The following is a 17,500-nucleotide window of genomic DNA, read 5'->3' as shown; positions in this document are numbered from 1 at the left end:
ACACACACACACACACACACACACACACACACACACACACACACACACACACACACACACACACACACACACACACACACACACACACACACACACACACACACACACACACACACACACACACACACACACACACACACACACACACACACACACACACACACACGGGTCACGTTCTGCATCCATCAGACGGAGCTGCTCTAAAGGGAACGTCGTCTTGTTGCTTCCATTGATTGGTTCATGTTCAACTCTCTGGCTGCTGCTCTATTCCCGTGTTCTGCTGCATGACTAATGGCCTTGAGTGTAAACTCTGCGTCGTAAGCGTGTCTCTTAACAGGAGCCATTTTGGGCTCTTTACACAAACACACACATGGAAATGAAACGGCACGCTTCACGCAGTCGTATATCTCAACATGCACCGCGCGTTTCTTCTTCTACGGGGAAAACAGAGTCGGCGGCTGCTCACCGTAGTTGAGACCTGTTGTGGCTCAATACTGGTCCGTATATAAGGAGCACCGGGTTATAAGGAGCACTGAGACGTGAGGAGGGTTTCAGGTGCTCCTATAGAGCGGACATTACGGTACTTTGATCCTGGTCGGCCATTTTGTTTCTTCCGTCTGTAAACTTTGACTCATCTTCATCGTTTTTCTGCCTTTCATACTTTTTCATATATTCAGATTTGTTAATATGAAGAAAGTCGATGGAGACGAAGTTAAAGCCTCTTAAACACGTTTCTGCAGACGCCGTTTTGTTCTGAAGTTTCAGATCTGATCAGTTTATGATGATTACAGAAAAACACGGATTTAAGCTCTTTAACTAAACTCTGACTTTAAATAATCATAATCATAATAAATGACACAGAGACGTTTCCTCACCGATGGGAGAGTCGGGGTCGTGTGGCGGCAGAGGCAGAGACGCCACGCTGGGTTTGATGGGAGGGGGCGGGGCGTCGCCCTCTCCGTTCTGATTGGACGACGTCTCCGTCTGATCCTCCTGCTGCTGCTCCACCGGCTCCACCTCCGTCTGCTCCACCTGCTGCGTCTGCATCACGTCCGTCTGCTGCGTCTGCATCACGTCCGTCTGCTGCGTCTGCATCACGTCCGTCTGCTGCGTCTGCATCACGTCCGTCTGCTGCGTCTGCATCACGTCCGTCTGCTGCGTCTGCAGAGGAGGAGGAGGAGACGGGACACACAGCATCGCTTCAGTCTGAGACTCTGGATCAGAATAAATAATAACAATAATAATATTAATATTAATATGAGCGGCACTCACGTCCTCACAGCTCTTCTGCGTCTCTTCAGGGACTTCAGGAACCAAGTCTGCTGAGTTCTTCTCCTCCTCCTCACCGCTCTGCATCATCTCCTCCTGCTGCTCCTCCTCCTGCTCCTCCTTCTCCTCTTCCTCCCCCCCTCTCTGTTTCTTGGCCGGAGGTTCTTCGGGGTGTGTGGGCGGTTGTGGCGGCGGGCTGTTTGCTCTCTTGGTGACGCCGAGACATCGATGTCTGAACACAACAACAACAACAACAACAGGTTCAGCTGGAGGACAGGAGGAGTGGTGACGTCCTCATGGGAGAAGACGGGAACCAACGGACTCTGACGCTGAACTCAAACATAAAGCACTCAAGACTTAGAGTGGGCGGAACCGATGAGCCCATAACACACGTTTATGCTCCTAGAGGACACTTTAGCACACGTTTATGCTCCTAGAGGACACTTTAGCACACGTTTATGCTCCTAGAGGACACTTTAACACACGTTTATGCTCCTAGAGGACACTTTAACACACGTTTATGTTCCTAGAGGACACTTTAGCACACGTTTATGCTCCTAGGACACTTTAACACACGTTTATGCTCCTAGAGGACACTTTAACACACGTTTATGCTCCTAGAGGACACTTTAACACACGTTTATGCTCCTAGAGGACACTTTAACACACGTTTATGCTCCTAGAGGACACTTTAACACACGTTTATGCTCCTAGAGGACACTTTAACACAGGTTTATGCTCCTAGAGGACACTTTAACACACGTTTATGCTCCTAGAGGACACTTTAACACACGTTTATGCTCCTAGAGGACACTTTAACACACGTTAATGCTCCTGGAGGACACTTTAACACACGTTTATGCTCCTAGAGGACACTTTAGCACACGTTTATGCTCCTAGAGGACACTTTAGCACACGTTTATGCTCCTAGAGGACACTTTAACACACGTTTATGCTCCTAGAGGACACTTTAACACACGTTTATGCTCCTAGAGGACACTTTAACACATGTTTATGCTCCTGGAGGACACTTCAGCACACGTTTATGCTCCTAGAGGGCACTTTAGCACACGTTTATGCTCCTAGAGGACACTTTAACACACGTTTATGCTCCTAGAGGACACTTTAGCACACGTTTATGCTCCTAGAGGACACTTTAACACACGTTTATGCTCCTAGAGGACACTTTAGCACACGTTTATGCTCCTAGAGGACACTTTAGCACACGTTTATGCTCCTAGAGGACACTTTAGCACACGTTTATGCTCCTAGAGGACACTTTAACACACGTTTATGCTCCTAGAGGACACTTTAACACACGTTTATGCTCCTAGAGGACACTTTAACACACGTTTATGCTCCTAGAGGACACTTTAACACACGTTTATGCTCCTAGAGGACACTTTAGCACACGTTTATGCTCCTAGAGGACACTTTAACACACGTTTATGCTCCTAGAGGACACTTTAACACACGTTTATGCTCCTAGAGGACACTTTAACACACGTTTATGCTCCTAGAGGACACTTTAGCACACGTTTATGCTCCTAGAGGACACTTTAGCACACGTTTATGCTCCTAGAGGACACTTTAACACATGTTTATGCTCCTAGAGGACACTTTAGCACACGTTTATGCTCCTAGAGGACACTTTAACACATGTTTATGCTCCTAGAGGACACGTTTATGCTCCTAGAGGACACTTTAGCACACGTTTATGCTCCTAGAGGACACTTTAACACACGTTTATGCTCCTAGAGGACACTTTAGCACACGTTTATGCTCCTAGAGGACACTTTAACACACGTTTATGCTCCTAGAGGAGCCAAAGAAGAAGAAGAGGAGGCTGACCCGTGTTTGAGCTGCCGGTACTTCCTGCTGACGTAGACGTTCAGACGCTTCCCGTTGAACTTGGTCGGATTCTCTTTGTAGTTTTCAGCCATTTTCTCCGCCTCCTCCGCCTTCTCCATCTCTATGAAACACTGAACACACACACACGTGAGACTCTACACACACACGCACACGCACACACACACACACACACACACACACACACACACACACACACACACACACACACACACACACACACACACACACACACACACACACACACACACACACACACACACACACACACACACACACACACACTACCTCTCTCTTGATCCTGTTGAGGAAATACTTCTTGACTCTCCCGAACGGCTCGGCCAGTTTCAAGATGGCGTCGTCCGAGTATTTACTGTCGGGGATCTGACCGACGTACACGACCCTGCTGGAGCCGCACTGACACACACACACACACACACACAAACACTTAGTATTTATTTATTGAGTGTTTTGCCGTCAACAGAGCAGTTTGATGTTTCGTCCACACGGCCTCGACTCCTCGATCAATAACTCTGTAGCACTTTTATTTTGAAAAACCCAACCTGATCCAACCTGAGAGCAGCAGCAGACTGTACAGGTGTGTGTGTGTGTGTGTGTGTGTGTGTGTGTGTGTGTGTGTGTGTGTGTGTGTGTGTTCTCCACATTCAGCTGTGATTTATATGAAATAAACGCATCAAAAATGAGACGAAATCACCAAATAATGAGCACGATTTCCAAAACTAAACTAAACATGGACGCCAAAGGACTAAACATGGACGCCAAAGGACTAAACATGGACGCCAAAGCACTAAACATGGACGCCAAAGGACTAAACATGGACGCCAAAGGACTAAACATGGACGCCAAAGGACCAAACATGGACGCCAAAGGACTAAACATGGACGCCAAAGGACTAAACATGGACGCCAAAGGACTAAACATGGACGCCAAAGGACTAAACATGGACGCCAGAGGACTAAACATGGACGCCAAAGGACTAAACATGGACGCCAAAGGACTAAAGATGGACGCCAAAGCACTAAACATGGACGCCAAAGGTCTAAACATGGACGCCAAAGGACCAAACATGGACGCCAAAGGACCAAACATGGACGCCAAAGGACTAAACATGGACGCCAGAGGACTAAACATGGACGCCCAAGGACTAAACATGGACGCCAAAGGACTAAACATGGACGCCAAAGGACTAAACATGGACGCCAGAGGACTAAACATGGACGCCAGAGGACTAAACATGGACGCCAGAGGACTACACATGGACGCCAGAGGACTACACATGGACGCCAAAGGACTAAACATGGACGCCAGAGGACTAAACATGGACGCCCAAGGACTAAACATGGATGCCAAAGGACTAAACATGGACGTCAAAGGACCAAACATGGACGCCAAAGGACTAAACATGGACGCCAGAGGACTAAACATGGACGCCAAAGGACTAAAGATGGACGCCAGAGGACTAAACATGGACGCCAAAGGACTAAACATGGACGCCAAAGGACTAAACATGGACGCCAGAGGACTAAACATGGATGCCAAAGGACTAAACATGGACGTCAAAGGACCAAACATGGACGCCAAAGGACTAAACATGGACGCCAGAGGACTAAACATGGACGCCAGAGGACTAAACATGGACGCCAAAGGACTAAACATGGACGCCAGAGGACTAAACATGGACGCCAGAGGACTAAACATGGACGCCAGAGGACTAAACATGGACGCCAAAGGACTTAACATGGACGCCAAAGGACTAAACATGGACGCCAAAGGACTAAACATGGACGCCAAAGCACTAAACATGGAAGCCAAAGGACTAAACATGGACGCCAAAGGACTAAACATGGACGCCAGAGGACTACACATGGACAAAGTCTGAGCTTTCACTGTCCAGACCCCAACGCCATGGGGGGGCGTTTTCAAATCTTCCCACTCTGGGACCCGGTTTCTAAAGATCCTGTTTTAAGGCTCTGATAACGCCGGCTGCTGTGGAAACACGTCTCTGAGTGGACGGGCCCTCGGGAGTGCGTTTGGAAGCGTTTAGCATCCGAGGCTAACGACCAGGGAGAGGCTAACGATGTAAACAAGCCGCTGGAGCGTCTTAAAGAGCGACGCCCCGTGGTCTCTACGGTGGACGGCGCTCGCTCACCTGGATGGTCGGGTAGCTCATGGAGTGACTGATCCTCACCGGGCGACCGCACACCGACGCCTTAATGTTACTGTTGTAGAACTTGGCCATCGCTCGAGCTTCTTCTTCTGTGGTGAACTGGAAATAGGCCTGAAGAAGAAGAAGACACAGGTTCGATCACCGACAGGTGCATGAACAGAGGGAACAGAGGCGTCGGCGCTGGAGGGGGGGGGGTGTCCTGTACCTCGGCTCTTAAGTCCAGCACCAGGTGTTTCACCACTTTACCGAACGGTTCGGCGAGCGCCAGCAGCTCGTTCAGGAAGTTGTAACCTCGTCTGAAGCCGACGATGTTCACCACGCGCATCCCCTGAAGAAGAAGAAGAAGCAGAAGAAGAAGAAGCAGAAGAAGAAGAAGCAGAAGAAGAAGAAGAGTCAGAGTCTTTAAAGCGTCACAGAAACCGCTGCGGTGATATCTGTGATGATGAAGAGCAGCGTTCTGGTGATGAAGGTCGTACCCCCGTCCTCGTGTTGTCTGCAGAGAAGAAGAAGACACACAAACAGGAAGTAGAATCAGTTTCTGCTTCATTAAAAACATCCTGAGTCTTCGGTGATGTCACAGTGACGCTCGTTAACGTACCGATGGCGTCGGAGTCTCCGTCTCCTTCGTCCTCCGCCAGTTCGTCTAGCGTCACAAAGTCCTCCATGTTCTCCAGGTCCTCATCGAACTGAACACAACAGGAAATGGCGTTTTTACCAAGTGACCGGAGCCAAAGGACTAAACATGGACGCCAGAGGACTAAACATGGACGCCAGAGGACTAAACATGGACGCCAAAGGACTAAACATGGACGCCAGAGGACTAAACATGGACGCCAGAGGACTAAACATGGACGCCAAAGGACTAAACATGGACGCCAAAGGACTGAACATGGACGCCAGGACTCCGTTCTCACCGTGTCGTCTGCAGACTCGTCTCTGTCCAGCGTCTCGGAGCTCCCCACTGGTTCTGCCGCAGCTTCGTCTTGGTTCTCGGGTTCTTCGGTCGACACTTCGGCCCTTCGCTCTGACTCCGCCTCCCCGTCGGCCCCGCCCACATCTCCGGGCGTGTCAGCAGTGACATCATCGCCCACGGGAACCTGTGCAGGAAACAGAAACTTATTATTAAACGAGTCACTTTAATTACACGTGTTTTATTTTGAAATTCAGATAAAAGTCAATTTCCTTCTTAAACATCTTTAAAGTTTTAATCATGAGAGAAACTTCAGTGAGTTCATCCTGAAGTTTCTTCAATGTGTCAAAATTAAAACACAAAGGGAAACTGGATCCTGGACCTTTGGCCTAGTGTGCCACTTCTGAGCCTCCTTCTGTTCCAACATGGTGTTTGTTAAAGAGGATCCAGGACCAGCACACAAGTCTAACACCAGACGCTGGGCTTTAGATCAGGGAGGCCGTTCCTCCCAATCAGCCTCTCCAGGTGTCTCCATCGTTGCCCACGTGGGCGTTGAAGTCTCCCAGCAGGACTCTGGAGTCCCCTACTGGAGCCCCATGCAGGACTCCATTCAGGGTCTCCAAGAAGGCCCCAGACTCTGAACTGCTGTTCGCTGCATCTGCACCAACAACAGTCAGAGTCCCCCCCCCACCACCCGCAGGCGTAAGGAGGCCACCCTCTGGTCCACCGGGGTCAACTCCAACACCGCGGCGCTCAGCCGGGGGTTTGAGAGTCTGAGACCACTCTGCCATGGGAGACCAGGAGCACCAGGATCCAGACCACAGCCCTCAGGTTCACAGGGACTCAGACCTGAACCACCATGAGGGGACGGGTCCAGACCACAGCCCTCAGGGTCACAGGGACTCAGACCTGAACCACCATGAGGGGACGGGTCCAGACCACAGCCCTCAGGGTCACAGGGACTCAGACCTGAACCACCATGAGGGGACGGGTCCAGGAGAGGTTTGTTCGTTTCAATCATATTATTATTTTGTTTTCTTTCACCTTTGCATTGATTATATTTTATTTTTAATTAATATCTCTTGTTTGTGTGATTCTTCTGTTTTATGTTAAACAACAAACATTTCACATGTAAAGGAAGTTAGTGTGTTGACCCCTCACCTGCTCCTTCTCCTTCTCCTCCTCCTCCTGCTCCTGCTGTTGTTGTTTCGCCTCCTCAGGCTCCTCCAGCGTCTCCTTCTCCGACTCGTCTCTCTCCGTCTGCTCCAACTCTGCGTCTCCATCAGTCGCCTCCTCCTTCTCCCCTCCGTCGTCGTCGTCGCCCTCCATCGCTCCTGACACCTCCTCCTCCTCCTCTTCCTCCTTCACCTCCTCCACCTCCTTCTTCCTGTCCTCTCTAGTCCTGGAGCTGGAGCTGGACCTCCTCGGGCTGGAGTTGGACCTCCTGGGGCTGGACCTCCTGGGGCTGGACCTCCTGGGGCTGGGGCTGGACCTCCTGGTGGAGGTGTTAGTGGCTCCGCTGCCCCTCTGGCTGCGCCCGTCTCCGCCCTGTCTCCTGTTCACACTGAAACAGATAAACAGGACAAAGCTTCAGCAAAAGACAGCGTCACTTTGTTTTCTCATTATTGTCGTTGATCGTGATCTTTGCTGTTTATCTTGTTCTGCTCCGTCCGTGCTGGGAGACGGATCCCTGCTCTGACGCTACATCTGAAGTTACGTTGTGGCTATGGTGGTTGTTGTTGATGTTATGGCTGTGGTGGTTGCTGTTTTAGTTGTTGTTGTGGTGGTTGTTGCTGTGGTTGTGTTGGTGGTAGTTTTGGTGGTTGTTGTTGTGGTGGGGGTTGTTGTTGTTGATGTTTTTGTGGTGGTTGTGATGGTTGTTGTTGTTGTGGTGGCTGTGGTGGTGGTTGTGATGGTTGTTGTTGTTATGATGATTGTTGTTGAGGTGGTGGTTGTTGTTGTTGTGGTGTTTATTGTTGGGATTGTTGTTATGGTGGTTGTTGTTGTGGTGGTGACTGTGGTTGTTGTTGTAGAGGTTGTGATAATTGTTGTGGTTGTTGTGATGCGATGGTTGTTGTTGTGGGTGTGGTTGTTGTTGTGGTGATGGTTGATGTGGTGAGGGAGATGGTTGTTGTTGTGGTGGCTGTTGTTGTGGTGATGGTTGTTGTTGTGGTGGTTGTGGTTAGGATTGTTGTTGTGATGGTTGTTGTTTGATGTTGTTGTGGCGGTTGTTATGGTTGTGGTGATGGTTGTTGTGGTGATGGTTGTTGTTGTGGTGATGGTTGTTGTTTTGGTTATTGTTGTGGGGGTTGTTGTTGTTGTTGTAGAGGTTGTGATAATTGTTGTAGTGGTCGTTGTTGTGGTGGATGTTGTGGTGGTTGTTTTAGTTGTTGTTGTGTTGGTGGTTGTTTTAGTTGTTGTTGTGTTGGTGGTTGTGGTGGTTGTTGTTGTGGTGGGGGTTGTTGTTGTTTTTGTGGTGGTTGTGATGGTTGTTGTTGTTGTTATGATGATTGTTGTTGAGGTGGTGGTTGTTGTTGTTGTGGTGGTTATTGTTGGGATTGTTGTTATGGTGGTTGTTGTTGTTGTGGTGGTGACTGTGGTTGTTGTTGTAGAGGTTGTGATAATTGTTGTAGTGGTCGTTGTGGTGGTGGATGTTGTGTTGGTGGTTGTTGTGGTGGTGGTTGTTGTTTTTGTGGTGGTTGTGATGGTTGTGATAATTGTTGTGGTTGTTGTTGTGGTGATGTTGTGATGGTTGTTGCTGTGGGGGTGGTTAGGATTGTTGTTTGATGTTGTTATGGCGGTTGTTATGGCGGTTGTTGTGGTGGTTGTTGAGATGGTTGTTGTTGTTAGGATTGTTGTGGCTGTTGTGATGGTTGTTGTTGTGATGGTTGTTGTTGTGGTTGTTGTGATGGTTGTTGTTGTGGTGGTTGTTGTGATGGTTGTTGTTGTGGTTGTTGTGATGGTTGTTTTTAGGATTGTTGTGGTTGTTGTGATGTGGTGTTTTTTGTTGTGGTGGTTGTTGTTGTGAGCGAACAGGCGGACTCACTTGAGCGTCTTGTACTTGGTGCAGATGTTGAGGCGGATGGGTCTCCCTCTGATGGTGAGAGGGTTCACGCTGTAGTACTTCACCAGCATCTCTGCGTCCTCGGGGGTTCCCAGCTGGACGAAGGCCTGCAGGACACAAACAAACACACACGCAAACAAACAAACAAACATTTTAATATCTAACCATTCAGTCTGATCCAGTTCTAAATGAGTAGAGCAGATGTTGCACGTTCACCTGGTCGGTTAAGAACAGGTGCTTCTCCACGATGCCGAAGCGCCCAGAGATGGTCAACAGCTCCTTCTTCTTCTCCTCCTCTCGGGGAAGGTTGGAGAAGAACACCACCTGGCTGCCACGACCTTTGACCTCCCTGACAGATCTGTCCATCGGCCTGTCCATGGGTCCGTCCATCTGTCTGCCCATGGGTCCGTCCATCTGTCTGCCCATGGGTCTGTCCATCTGTCTGTCCATGGGTCCGTCCATCTGTCTGTCCATGGGTCCGTCCGCCCGACCGTCTTTCTGAGGGAGGAACAGAGACGAGCGTGTCAGTGTGAGTGCGTGGCGGTGATGCTGGTGTGTGTGTGTGTGTGTGTGTGTGTGGCGGTGACGCTGGTGCGTGTGTGTGGCGGTGGCGTGCAGGTACCTCGATGAACAGCAGCCTCTTGGACAGGTAGATGGTGATGGGTTTGCCGTACAGAGCGGCCTGGTGCTGCTCGTAGTAGTTGACCATGTCCACGGCCTCCTCGTGACTGTTCATCTCTAAGAAGGCCTGCAGGAGAGAGCAGGGGTCAGACACACTCGCACGCACACGAGAACGCACACACGAACGCACACACACACACACACCTTGTTCTTGAGGACCAGGTGCTCCCTCAGGACGCCGAACGGCTTGGTGAAGGCGAACAGCGTCTTGTTGCTGAGAGGCTTCCTGTCGTACTTCACCACCACCACTCTGCTCCTCAGCTGAAGGTCACACACAAGGTCACACACAGGGTCACACACAGGGTCACACAAGATCACACACACAAGGTCACACAAGGTCTCACACACGTCCCTCACCGTATTCGGTCCCTGCTGGTTGTTCCCTGACAGACCTCCTCCTCCTCCTCCTCCTGACACACAAACACACGAGGGTCAAAAGACACAAAAGAACTTAAACTGATGCTAAATGAGCGTGCGTCTGCGTCGTTCTCATGTGGAGCGCCTCCCGTGTTTGTGAATGTGGCGGTGGTTAAAGTGAGGATGTGAAGAGCGTCTCACCCCAGCTGGAGGACATCCCCCCCCCTCCGGTCTGATGGGAGGACACGGGTGCAGGTCCCAGGAGTCCCGCAGACATGTTGGGGGCGTCCCGGAGTCCCCCGCCCCCCCTGAGACAAACACATGCCAACAGTTGATGAACAACACAAAAATACAGTTCCACGTGTTTGAATCCCGTTCAGAGGGTGTGAGCGCGTCTTACCCTCTGCCCGAGGACATACCCGGGTCCCACTCTGGGTACCTGAGGACAACAACAACAACAACAACCGCATTAGTCCTGCAGACATCCCAGCCCTCTGAGAACACAGGCAACAGGACTGATGCTAACTGAGTAAAAACTGATGCTAAATTATCAAAAACTGATGCTAAATGAGTAAAAACTGATGCTAAATGAGTAAAAACTGATTCTAGCTGAGTGAAAACTGATGCTAAATGAGTAAAAACTGATGCTAAATGAGTGAAAACTGATGCTAAATGATCAAAAACTGATGCTAGCTGAGTGAAAACTGATGATAGCTGAGTGAAAACTGATGCTAACTGAGTAAAAACTGATGCTAACTGAGTAAAAACTGATGCTAGCTGAGTGAAAACTGATGCTAGCTGAGTGAAAACTGATGCTAGCTGAGTACGACGTGGACAGATGCTGTGAGGCGTTCAAAGCGCAAGGGGCACTCACATGTTGAGCAGCAGCCGTCTGTTCTCAGCATGTCTCAGTCCGTTTGTGTGCTGGTTCCACTCCTGAGGGTCAAAACACACACTTACTGTCTGTGTCTGTGTGTGTGTGTCTGTCTGTGTGTGTGTGTGTGTGTGTCCGTGTGTGTGTGTAAACTATATTTAGTTTGATGAGATAAGACGGTGAATCATCTGCATAGAATCGAGTTTTTTAGAATCTGAAAATGTAAAAGATGGCGTCAAACACTTTCTTTGGTCAAAGTTTGATCTTTCAGCTGATTTAATGTTATTTTTGTTTATTTAATTTCATTTGAATTCATCCATGAAGTCATTTTATTCAGTTCTGACTGAAAACTGACAATCGTTCTTGATCCAAATATGAATCTTTATTAAAGTTATTTTAATAATAATCCACTAATCCTGTTGTGTTTCCATGGCAGCAGCCAATAGCGTTGGGCGTTGCTGGTTGCCAGGATTGCCTGTTGTTGGGTGCAGCTACTGTAGGCTGGCACTGGGTGAAATGGAGTTAGCCAATCGTGCAGCTGCTTGGGAGCCTCAGTGAAGGGGGCGTTCTTTGTCCCAGCAGCTGAGTGAGCGGAGACGGGCAACAACCAGAGTCACTATAGGCCGAGCATTCACTCCATGGACTGAGAGAAAGGAGAGGAACGCCATTCAAACGCACGCCCACATGGCTACGCTGCTCCTGGATGCTAACATCACTTTCATCTGTACTTAGCTGGAACGGCTAACGCTAACGGCTAACGCTAACTGTCAGTCAAACTCCTCTAATCCTTGTTTTGATGCTGTGGTTTTCTGGAGGGGACGGGTTCAAACAGGCTCAAACAGACTCCGGTCTCCTGGAGCTACTGGGCCGGGTCTGACCAACCTGGCAACCCCACTGCTGGGCCGGGTCTGACCAACCTGGCAACCCCACTGCTGGACTTATACTTTGTTGTTGAGACGATCTGGAGACTCTGGATGGAGCTGCTCTGATCGTTCTACATATAAAACCTTTGATAACTGTTGAATGCACTGATGGATGAAAAATATAATAATAAAATGTAAACGTGGTGCGTTCAGGGACTAAATTAAAGTGGGGAGTTACGGTTACTGGTGAAAACGTCCAGACACAAAGGCGAACAGGTCAGAATATGGTTCAACCTTTGAGTTAGAAATGTAGATCACTAAATTCAGTAAATATAAATATACAGGATGGAGGCGTTGAGTGCAGCTGAATGTGACTTTGGTTTGTTCCCTTCAGGTCACACGAGCGTGAACACGGAGGAGAAGAAGAGCGGCGTGCGTGCGTGCGTGCGTTAGTTTGTTTGTTTGTGGTCTACTCTGCTCGGGTGTTTGTGTGCGGCTGACGTAAGAACATGAAGACACGGCGCCCCCGGAGACGTGCCGGGGGAGAGCAGCCGTGTCTGACACAAGACGAGAGCGCGGCGCCTCCACTCAAACATCTCGAGTCACGACGGTACTCACCATGGTGGAGTGAACGTCAAAGTCACAAAGAGAGCACACGTGGGGGAACATGGCGGGCGGGGCTCCCAAGAAGTCTTGGACTTTTCCGTTTGACGGCGAGCCCATCCTCTGCAGAAAGACGGATGAGGGCGCCGCCGGCGGGCCCATGCCGAGGCCGCTGTAGGAATCACGGCGAGAAAGCTCAGAGTACGGCCTGTCTCTGCTCCCGCCCCCTCCTCCACCGCCGCCGTAATTCAAGCTGTAGCCGCGGCTGGGACCGGCGTCCTGCAGGGAGCTGAACCCAAAGTCTGAAGAGCCCTGGGCCCGGGCTGAAGCAGAACCCAGAGAAGAGCCACCCATCCTCCCCATGTGCACGTTGTCCCAGCTGTCCCGTCCTCCTCGATACCCGGCGTCGGAGGACATGGAGGACGCCGCCCGCCGCTCTCCTGCGTCGCCCTTGCGGCTCTTGAGCTGCATGAGGATTTGCGGCAGCGTCTCGACGCTGATGTCCTCTTCGGGGATCTCTGCCAGAGCGTCCAGGTCCGAAGGCGACAGCCCCAGACTGGCAAACAGCTTCATGGTGTTGCCAAGACTGCCACCGCCGCCGCGCCGGGACATCTGCTGACCGCCGTCCTGGCCCTCCATGCCACCGCCACCCAACCCCACACCCGAGGACATGCCCCCCATCCCCATCTGCCGGCTGGACCGCTGCTCGCTCATGCTGAAGTTCAAGGTCTCGGCGGCGGCCAGGAGCCCCCGGCCCACGGCGAAGTGTTTCTGACCTCCGTCTGACTGCGACTTCTGAGACATGGCGGCGCCACAAAGCTTCGGGCCGGGAGAGTCAAGAGAAAGAACGCAGCAGCTGGGGTCAAGGAGCGAGCGCCCGTGAACGTCGTCTCCTTCTGCGGCTCGTTTCCGCTGAAACAAATGGAGGAAGAGACACTCTTGAAACGCTGAGGCGGCGCAGAGGCACAGAGGATTCACCTGCGCAGGTGAGCTGGGAACACTGGGAACAGTGGGACATGAGAGGCAGTTAGAGAAGGAAGAGCAGGACAGACGGGAGTGAAGACGCAGCGGCACCTGAGAGCAGGAGCGGAGGAGACGGACCCTCCTCAAGGGAAAAGGAGAAACTCTCGGGTCAGAGACAGACGGGTAAAGATTAATCAAACAAGCCTCGTTATGAAATATGAATTCAAAACTGTCGAGGAGCAGAAAGAAAGGTGAGAGTTTTAATGTTGTCTTAAAGAAAAGAGCCGTTTACAGACTCACGGAAGGAGAGACTCAGCAGAACGCAGCTAAAGTTACAGGTTCAGGCACTTTCCAGGCATTTCCAGGCGCGTGTCCGAGCGTCTGCAGCACCGTGCAGCCGGGGTCATGTGCACATTTACACACAGGACCAAGTTTACTGTGACGTGTGATGACAACAAGGACACAGCAGCTATAAAACACTAAACACTCAGTTTAAAGTGCACGTTTGTCCCGTTTAAACTCCGGTAAATGCACCTTTCACGTCCTCCCACAGGTGTTTTCAGTGAAACAGGTAAAAAACAACAGGACGTTCATTCAGTTGTTTCAGGCTGTGGAGAAAAAGCAGAAGGATCAACACACGTGCAGGCGTTTCACATGGAAACCTCCTTTAAAGTGCTCTTTTATACAGTTTTGTGCTAGAAACTCTTCTTTTAGCCCAAATGTGTGAAATCAAATGTGTTTTTTATGCATTTTGCTCAAAAACTGCTCTAAAATCATCAGAAATCAATATTTTATTCAGATTTGATTTTTCATAAATCCCTTAAATCAAATTCAAACCGGATCAAAACGACCAAACACTCGTTTTCAGGCGCTTCTTAAACCCGGAAAACAACATCACATTCACGCATTTACGGGTTTCCAGCACCGGGACCGGACCCCGGGACCCAAACCCTGGGACCAGACCCTTGGACCGAACCCCAGGGACCGAGCCCCGGGACCGGACCCCCGGGACCGAGCCCCGGGACCGTACCCCCGGGACCAGACCCTTGGACCGAACCCCAGGGACCGAGCCCCGGGACCGGACCCCCGGGACCGAGCCCCGGGACCGGACCCTTGGACGGAACCCCCGGGACCAGACCCCGGGACCGAGCCCCGGGACCCGAACCCCCGGGACCCGGACCCTTGGACCCGCTCACTCTGGACAGAATGAAAGAACTGAATGAACATCCTCCTCCTCCTCCTCCTCCTCCTCCTCCTCATGTTGTGTTTTCGCTTCTGCTCATTTTAACACCGTTTGAATGGAGCCCGTAGCCAAGCTAGCGTTAGCAGCTAAGCTAACGTTAGCTTAGCTACGTTAACGGTGCTAACTTCTTAATATTAACCCCTTAAAAGTGTTTAAATATCAAACAGAAGCTCCTGACGTGTTGTTAATCGGGTCGTTTCATACATTAATATGTTTATTTATTAAATATTATAATATATAAACATGAGGCAGGTTCCGTTACAGGCCTCTGAGGCTAACCGCAGCGCTGCTAACGGCCTTAGCCCGCTGCTAGGTGCTAATGCTAGCTGTTAGCTAACGCAGTTTATATGTAATTAAAGTTTCTAATGTTCGGCTGCGACATGAAGACGGTCCCGGTCCGCTCCGGTGTCTGAATCACCGGGTATCAGTGAACATGAACTCTCTTACCGGAGCTTTTCCTCGTGCCTACGTGAGAGCTTCTGTCGCTAACTGACGCGCAGGACGGGAAGACGGAAGTCTCGCGATGTTTTGTTCGGGGGTGTTTTGTAGTTCTCCGTGAATAAAAAGAACTACAAACTCCAGAATGACCTGGTTAAAGTCGCTTTTGCTTCCTTTCATTAAAGTTCAAATAAATAAATAACAAATACAAATAATTAAGAAAATTAAATGCATCACAATGTTGTTGAAATCAGTTCAGTGACAGTTGAAAAATAAATAATAAATTAAAAACATTAAAAACATTAATAATAATATTTCCTCTTTGCTCTGTTGAACATTTATAAATATTGTTTATGTTGCTTCCTGTTATTCTTGTATTTTTATTTTTCCCTGTGTTTGTATTTTTCATATCTTTCTATATTACCGGGGCGGCAGCCGCTCAGTCCATCGGCTGGGAACTGGAGGGTCGCTGGTTCGAGTCCCTGTGTGGACCGTGAATGGAGCGTGGACTGGTGGCTGCAGAGGTGCCAGTTCATCTCCTGGGCACTGCCGAGGTGCTGTTGAGCAAGGCACCTAACCCCAAACTGCTTGGGGCGCTGATCACTGGCAGCCCTGACATCACTCCTGCATGTATATAGGTCCTGTGTGTGTGTGTGTGTGTCTCTGTGTGTGTATGCGTGTGTGTGTGCTCTGGGCTGCCTCAGGGTGCCGCCCCGCTGCTCCTGGACGTCCACGCAGACGCAGACTACGTCCTCCAGGTAAAACAGACACGAGGCTTTTATTTTGAAAATCAGTCATTTATTAAGGAGAAACAACAAACCTGCTTCTCCCTCCTCCCCCTCCCCCTCTCTCCCTCCCCCTCTCTCCCTCCTCCTCTTCCTCCTCCTCCCACTCTCCCCCCCCCCCCCCCCCCCCTTCAGATCCACAGCGGTCTGAACCCAGACGCCGCGGCGTTCACCCCGGGGATCCAGAACACGCCAGGATCGCGCTGAAATGACGACGTTATTAAAGATGAAGAGATTTCTGTTCTTGTCACAAACGTTCACGTCCTTTACTTTGAACAATAAACATTAAGGTTCCTGGTTTGAGTCCCGGCTGGTTCCTTCTCTGAGGAGTTTGCATGTTCTCCCCGTGTCTGCGTGTTCCGTCCTCCATCTTTGTTTTTATTCTGACCCCTGAGGTCTGAGGTGGTCTGATGTGGTCTGAGGCGGTCTGATGTGGTCTGAAGGGGTCTGATGTGGTCTGAGGCGGTCTGATGTGGTCTGATGTGGTCTGATGTGGTCTGAGGTGGTCTGATGTGGTCTGAGGTGGTCTGATGTGGTCTGAAGTGGTCTGATGTGGTCTGATGGGGTCTGATGTGGTCTGATGTGGTCTGATGTGGTCTGATGTGGTCTGATGTGGTCTGAGGCGGTCTGATGTGGTCTGATGTGGTCTGAGGTGGTCTGATGTGGTCTGAAGTGGTCTGATGGGTCTGATGTGGTCTGAAGTGGTCTGAGGCGGTCTGAGGCGGTCTGATGTGGTCTGATGTGGTCTGATGTGGTCTGAGGTGGTCTGATGTGGTCTGAAGTGGTCTGATGGGGTCTGATGTGGTCTGAGGCGGTCTGAGGCGGTCTGATGGGGTCTGATGCGGTCTGATGTGGTCTGAGGCGGTCTGAGGCGGTCTGATGTGGGTCTGAGGTGGTCTGATGTGGTCTGATGTGGTCTGATGTGGTCTGATGTGGTCTGAGGCGGTCTGAGGCGGTCTGATGTGGTCTGATGTGGTCTGATGTGGTCTGATGGGGTCTGGTGTGGTCTGATGTGGTCTGAGGCGGTCTGATGTGGTCCTGAGGCGGTCTGATGTGGTCTGATGGGGTCTGATGTGGTCTGATGTGGTCTGATGGGGTCTGAGGTGGTCTGAGGCGGTCTACAGCGCGCCCTGAGCCACCCTCCTGAACAGCGCCTGTCTCTGCGTGGTCGTCATGGCGTCGCAGCTCTGCAGCAGGGTTGGAGACGACGAGCGTCTGCTGAACGCTGGACGCCTTCGCCCACACGCGCCCGTTCATCCCGACCACGAGCTCACAGGGGAAGAGCTGCTGCAGGTCGGCCAGGACGCCGCTGTGGGGCGCCAGCAGCCTGGGGGGCGGGGGGGACAGGTGAGCGTCAGGACTCAGGACACACACTCTCTCACTGTGACACAAG

The 17,500-nt window shown here is 50.7% G+C and overlaps 2 protein-coding genes and 1 pseudogene across 6 annotated transcripts in view; all 3 read right to left on the bottom strand.

Moving 5' to 3' along the window:
* Positions 1–15,384, bottom strand: part of matr3l1.2 (matrin 3-like 1.2) — an 18,133-nt gene extending 2,749 nt beyond the window's left edge. The window contains exons 1-20 of one of the 4 annotated variants that reach the window (XM_083940903.1): positions 15,332–15,384; positions 12,694–13,590; positions 11,213–11,274; positions 10,739–10,777; positions 10,540–10,646; positions 10,339–10,391; positions 10,126–10,242; positions 9,923–10,048; positions 9,517–9,798; positions 9,283–9,407; positions 7,398–7,800; positions 6,241–6,423; positions 5,925–6,012; positions 5,803–5,819; positions 5,532–5,654; positions 5,309–5,437; positions 3,427–3,555; positions 3,121–3,251; positions 1,273–1,501; positions 876–1,161 (exon numbers count right to left, since the gene is read on the bottom strand). In XM_083940903.1, the coding sequence (XP_083797029.1) occupies positions 876–1,161; positions 1,273–1,501; positions 3,121–3,251; positions 3,427–3,555; positions 5,309–5,437; positions 5,532–5,654; positions 5,803–5,819; positions 5,925–6,012; positions 6,241–6,423; positions 7,398–7,800; positions 9,283–9,407; positions 9,517–9,798; positions 9,923–10,048; positions 10,126–10,242; positions 10,339–10,391; positions 10,540–10,646; positions 10,739–10,777; positions 11,213–11,274; positions 12,694–13,482 (3,418 nt within the window). In that variant the 5' untranslated portion in view covers positions 13,483–13,590; positions 15,332–15,384. The remainder of the gene's footprint in view (positions 1–875; positions 1,162–1,272; positions 1,502–3,120; positions 3,252–3,426; positions 3,556–5,308; positions 5,438–5,531; positions 5,655–5,802; positions 5,820–5,924; positions 6,013–6,240; positions 6,424–7,397; positions 7,801–9,282; positions 9,408–9,516; positions 9,799–9,922; positions 10,049–10,125; positions 10,243–10,338; positions 10,392–10,539; positions 10,647–10,738; positions 10,778–11,212; positions 11,275–12,693; positions 13,591–15,331) is intronic. The other 3 variants (XM_083940905.1, XM_083940906.1, XM_083940904.1) reach the window with 3 other exon arrangements.
* Positions 7,982–8,773, bottom strand: LOC310966324 (annotated as a pseudogene). Its single transcript has 2 exons — positions 8,696–8,773; positions 7,982–8,125 (listed from the first exon to the last, which is right to left on the bottom strand). The product of its transcript is annotated as an uncharacterized misc_RNA (transcript).
* Positions 15,385–17,090: 1,706 nt separating the features above from the next.
* Positions 17,091–17,500, bottom strand: part of LOC310966322 (exosome complex component RRP40-like) — a 4,519-nt gene continuing 4,109 nt past the window's right edge. The window contains 2 exon segments of the mRNA XM_083940901.1: positions 17,091–17,303; positions 17,305–17,434. Of these exon segments, the coding sequence (XP_083797027.1) occupies positions 17,226–17,303; positions 17,305–17,434 (208 nt within the window). The 3' untranslated portion in view covers positions 17,091–17,225.

Source organism: Echiichthys vipera, assembly GCF_963691815.1.
Source record: "Echiichthys vipera genome assembly, contig: SCAFFOLD_83, whole genome shotgun sequence".
NCBI lineage: Eukaryota > Metazoa > Chordata > Actinopteri > Perciformes > Trachinidae > Echiichthys > Echiichthys vipera.
The sequence above is the reverse complement of the archived record's forward strand: the minus strand, read 5'-3'. Positions and strand labels throughout refer to the sequence as shown.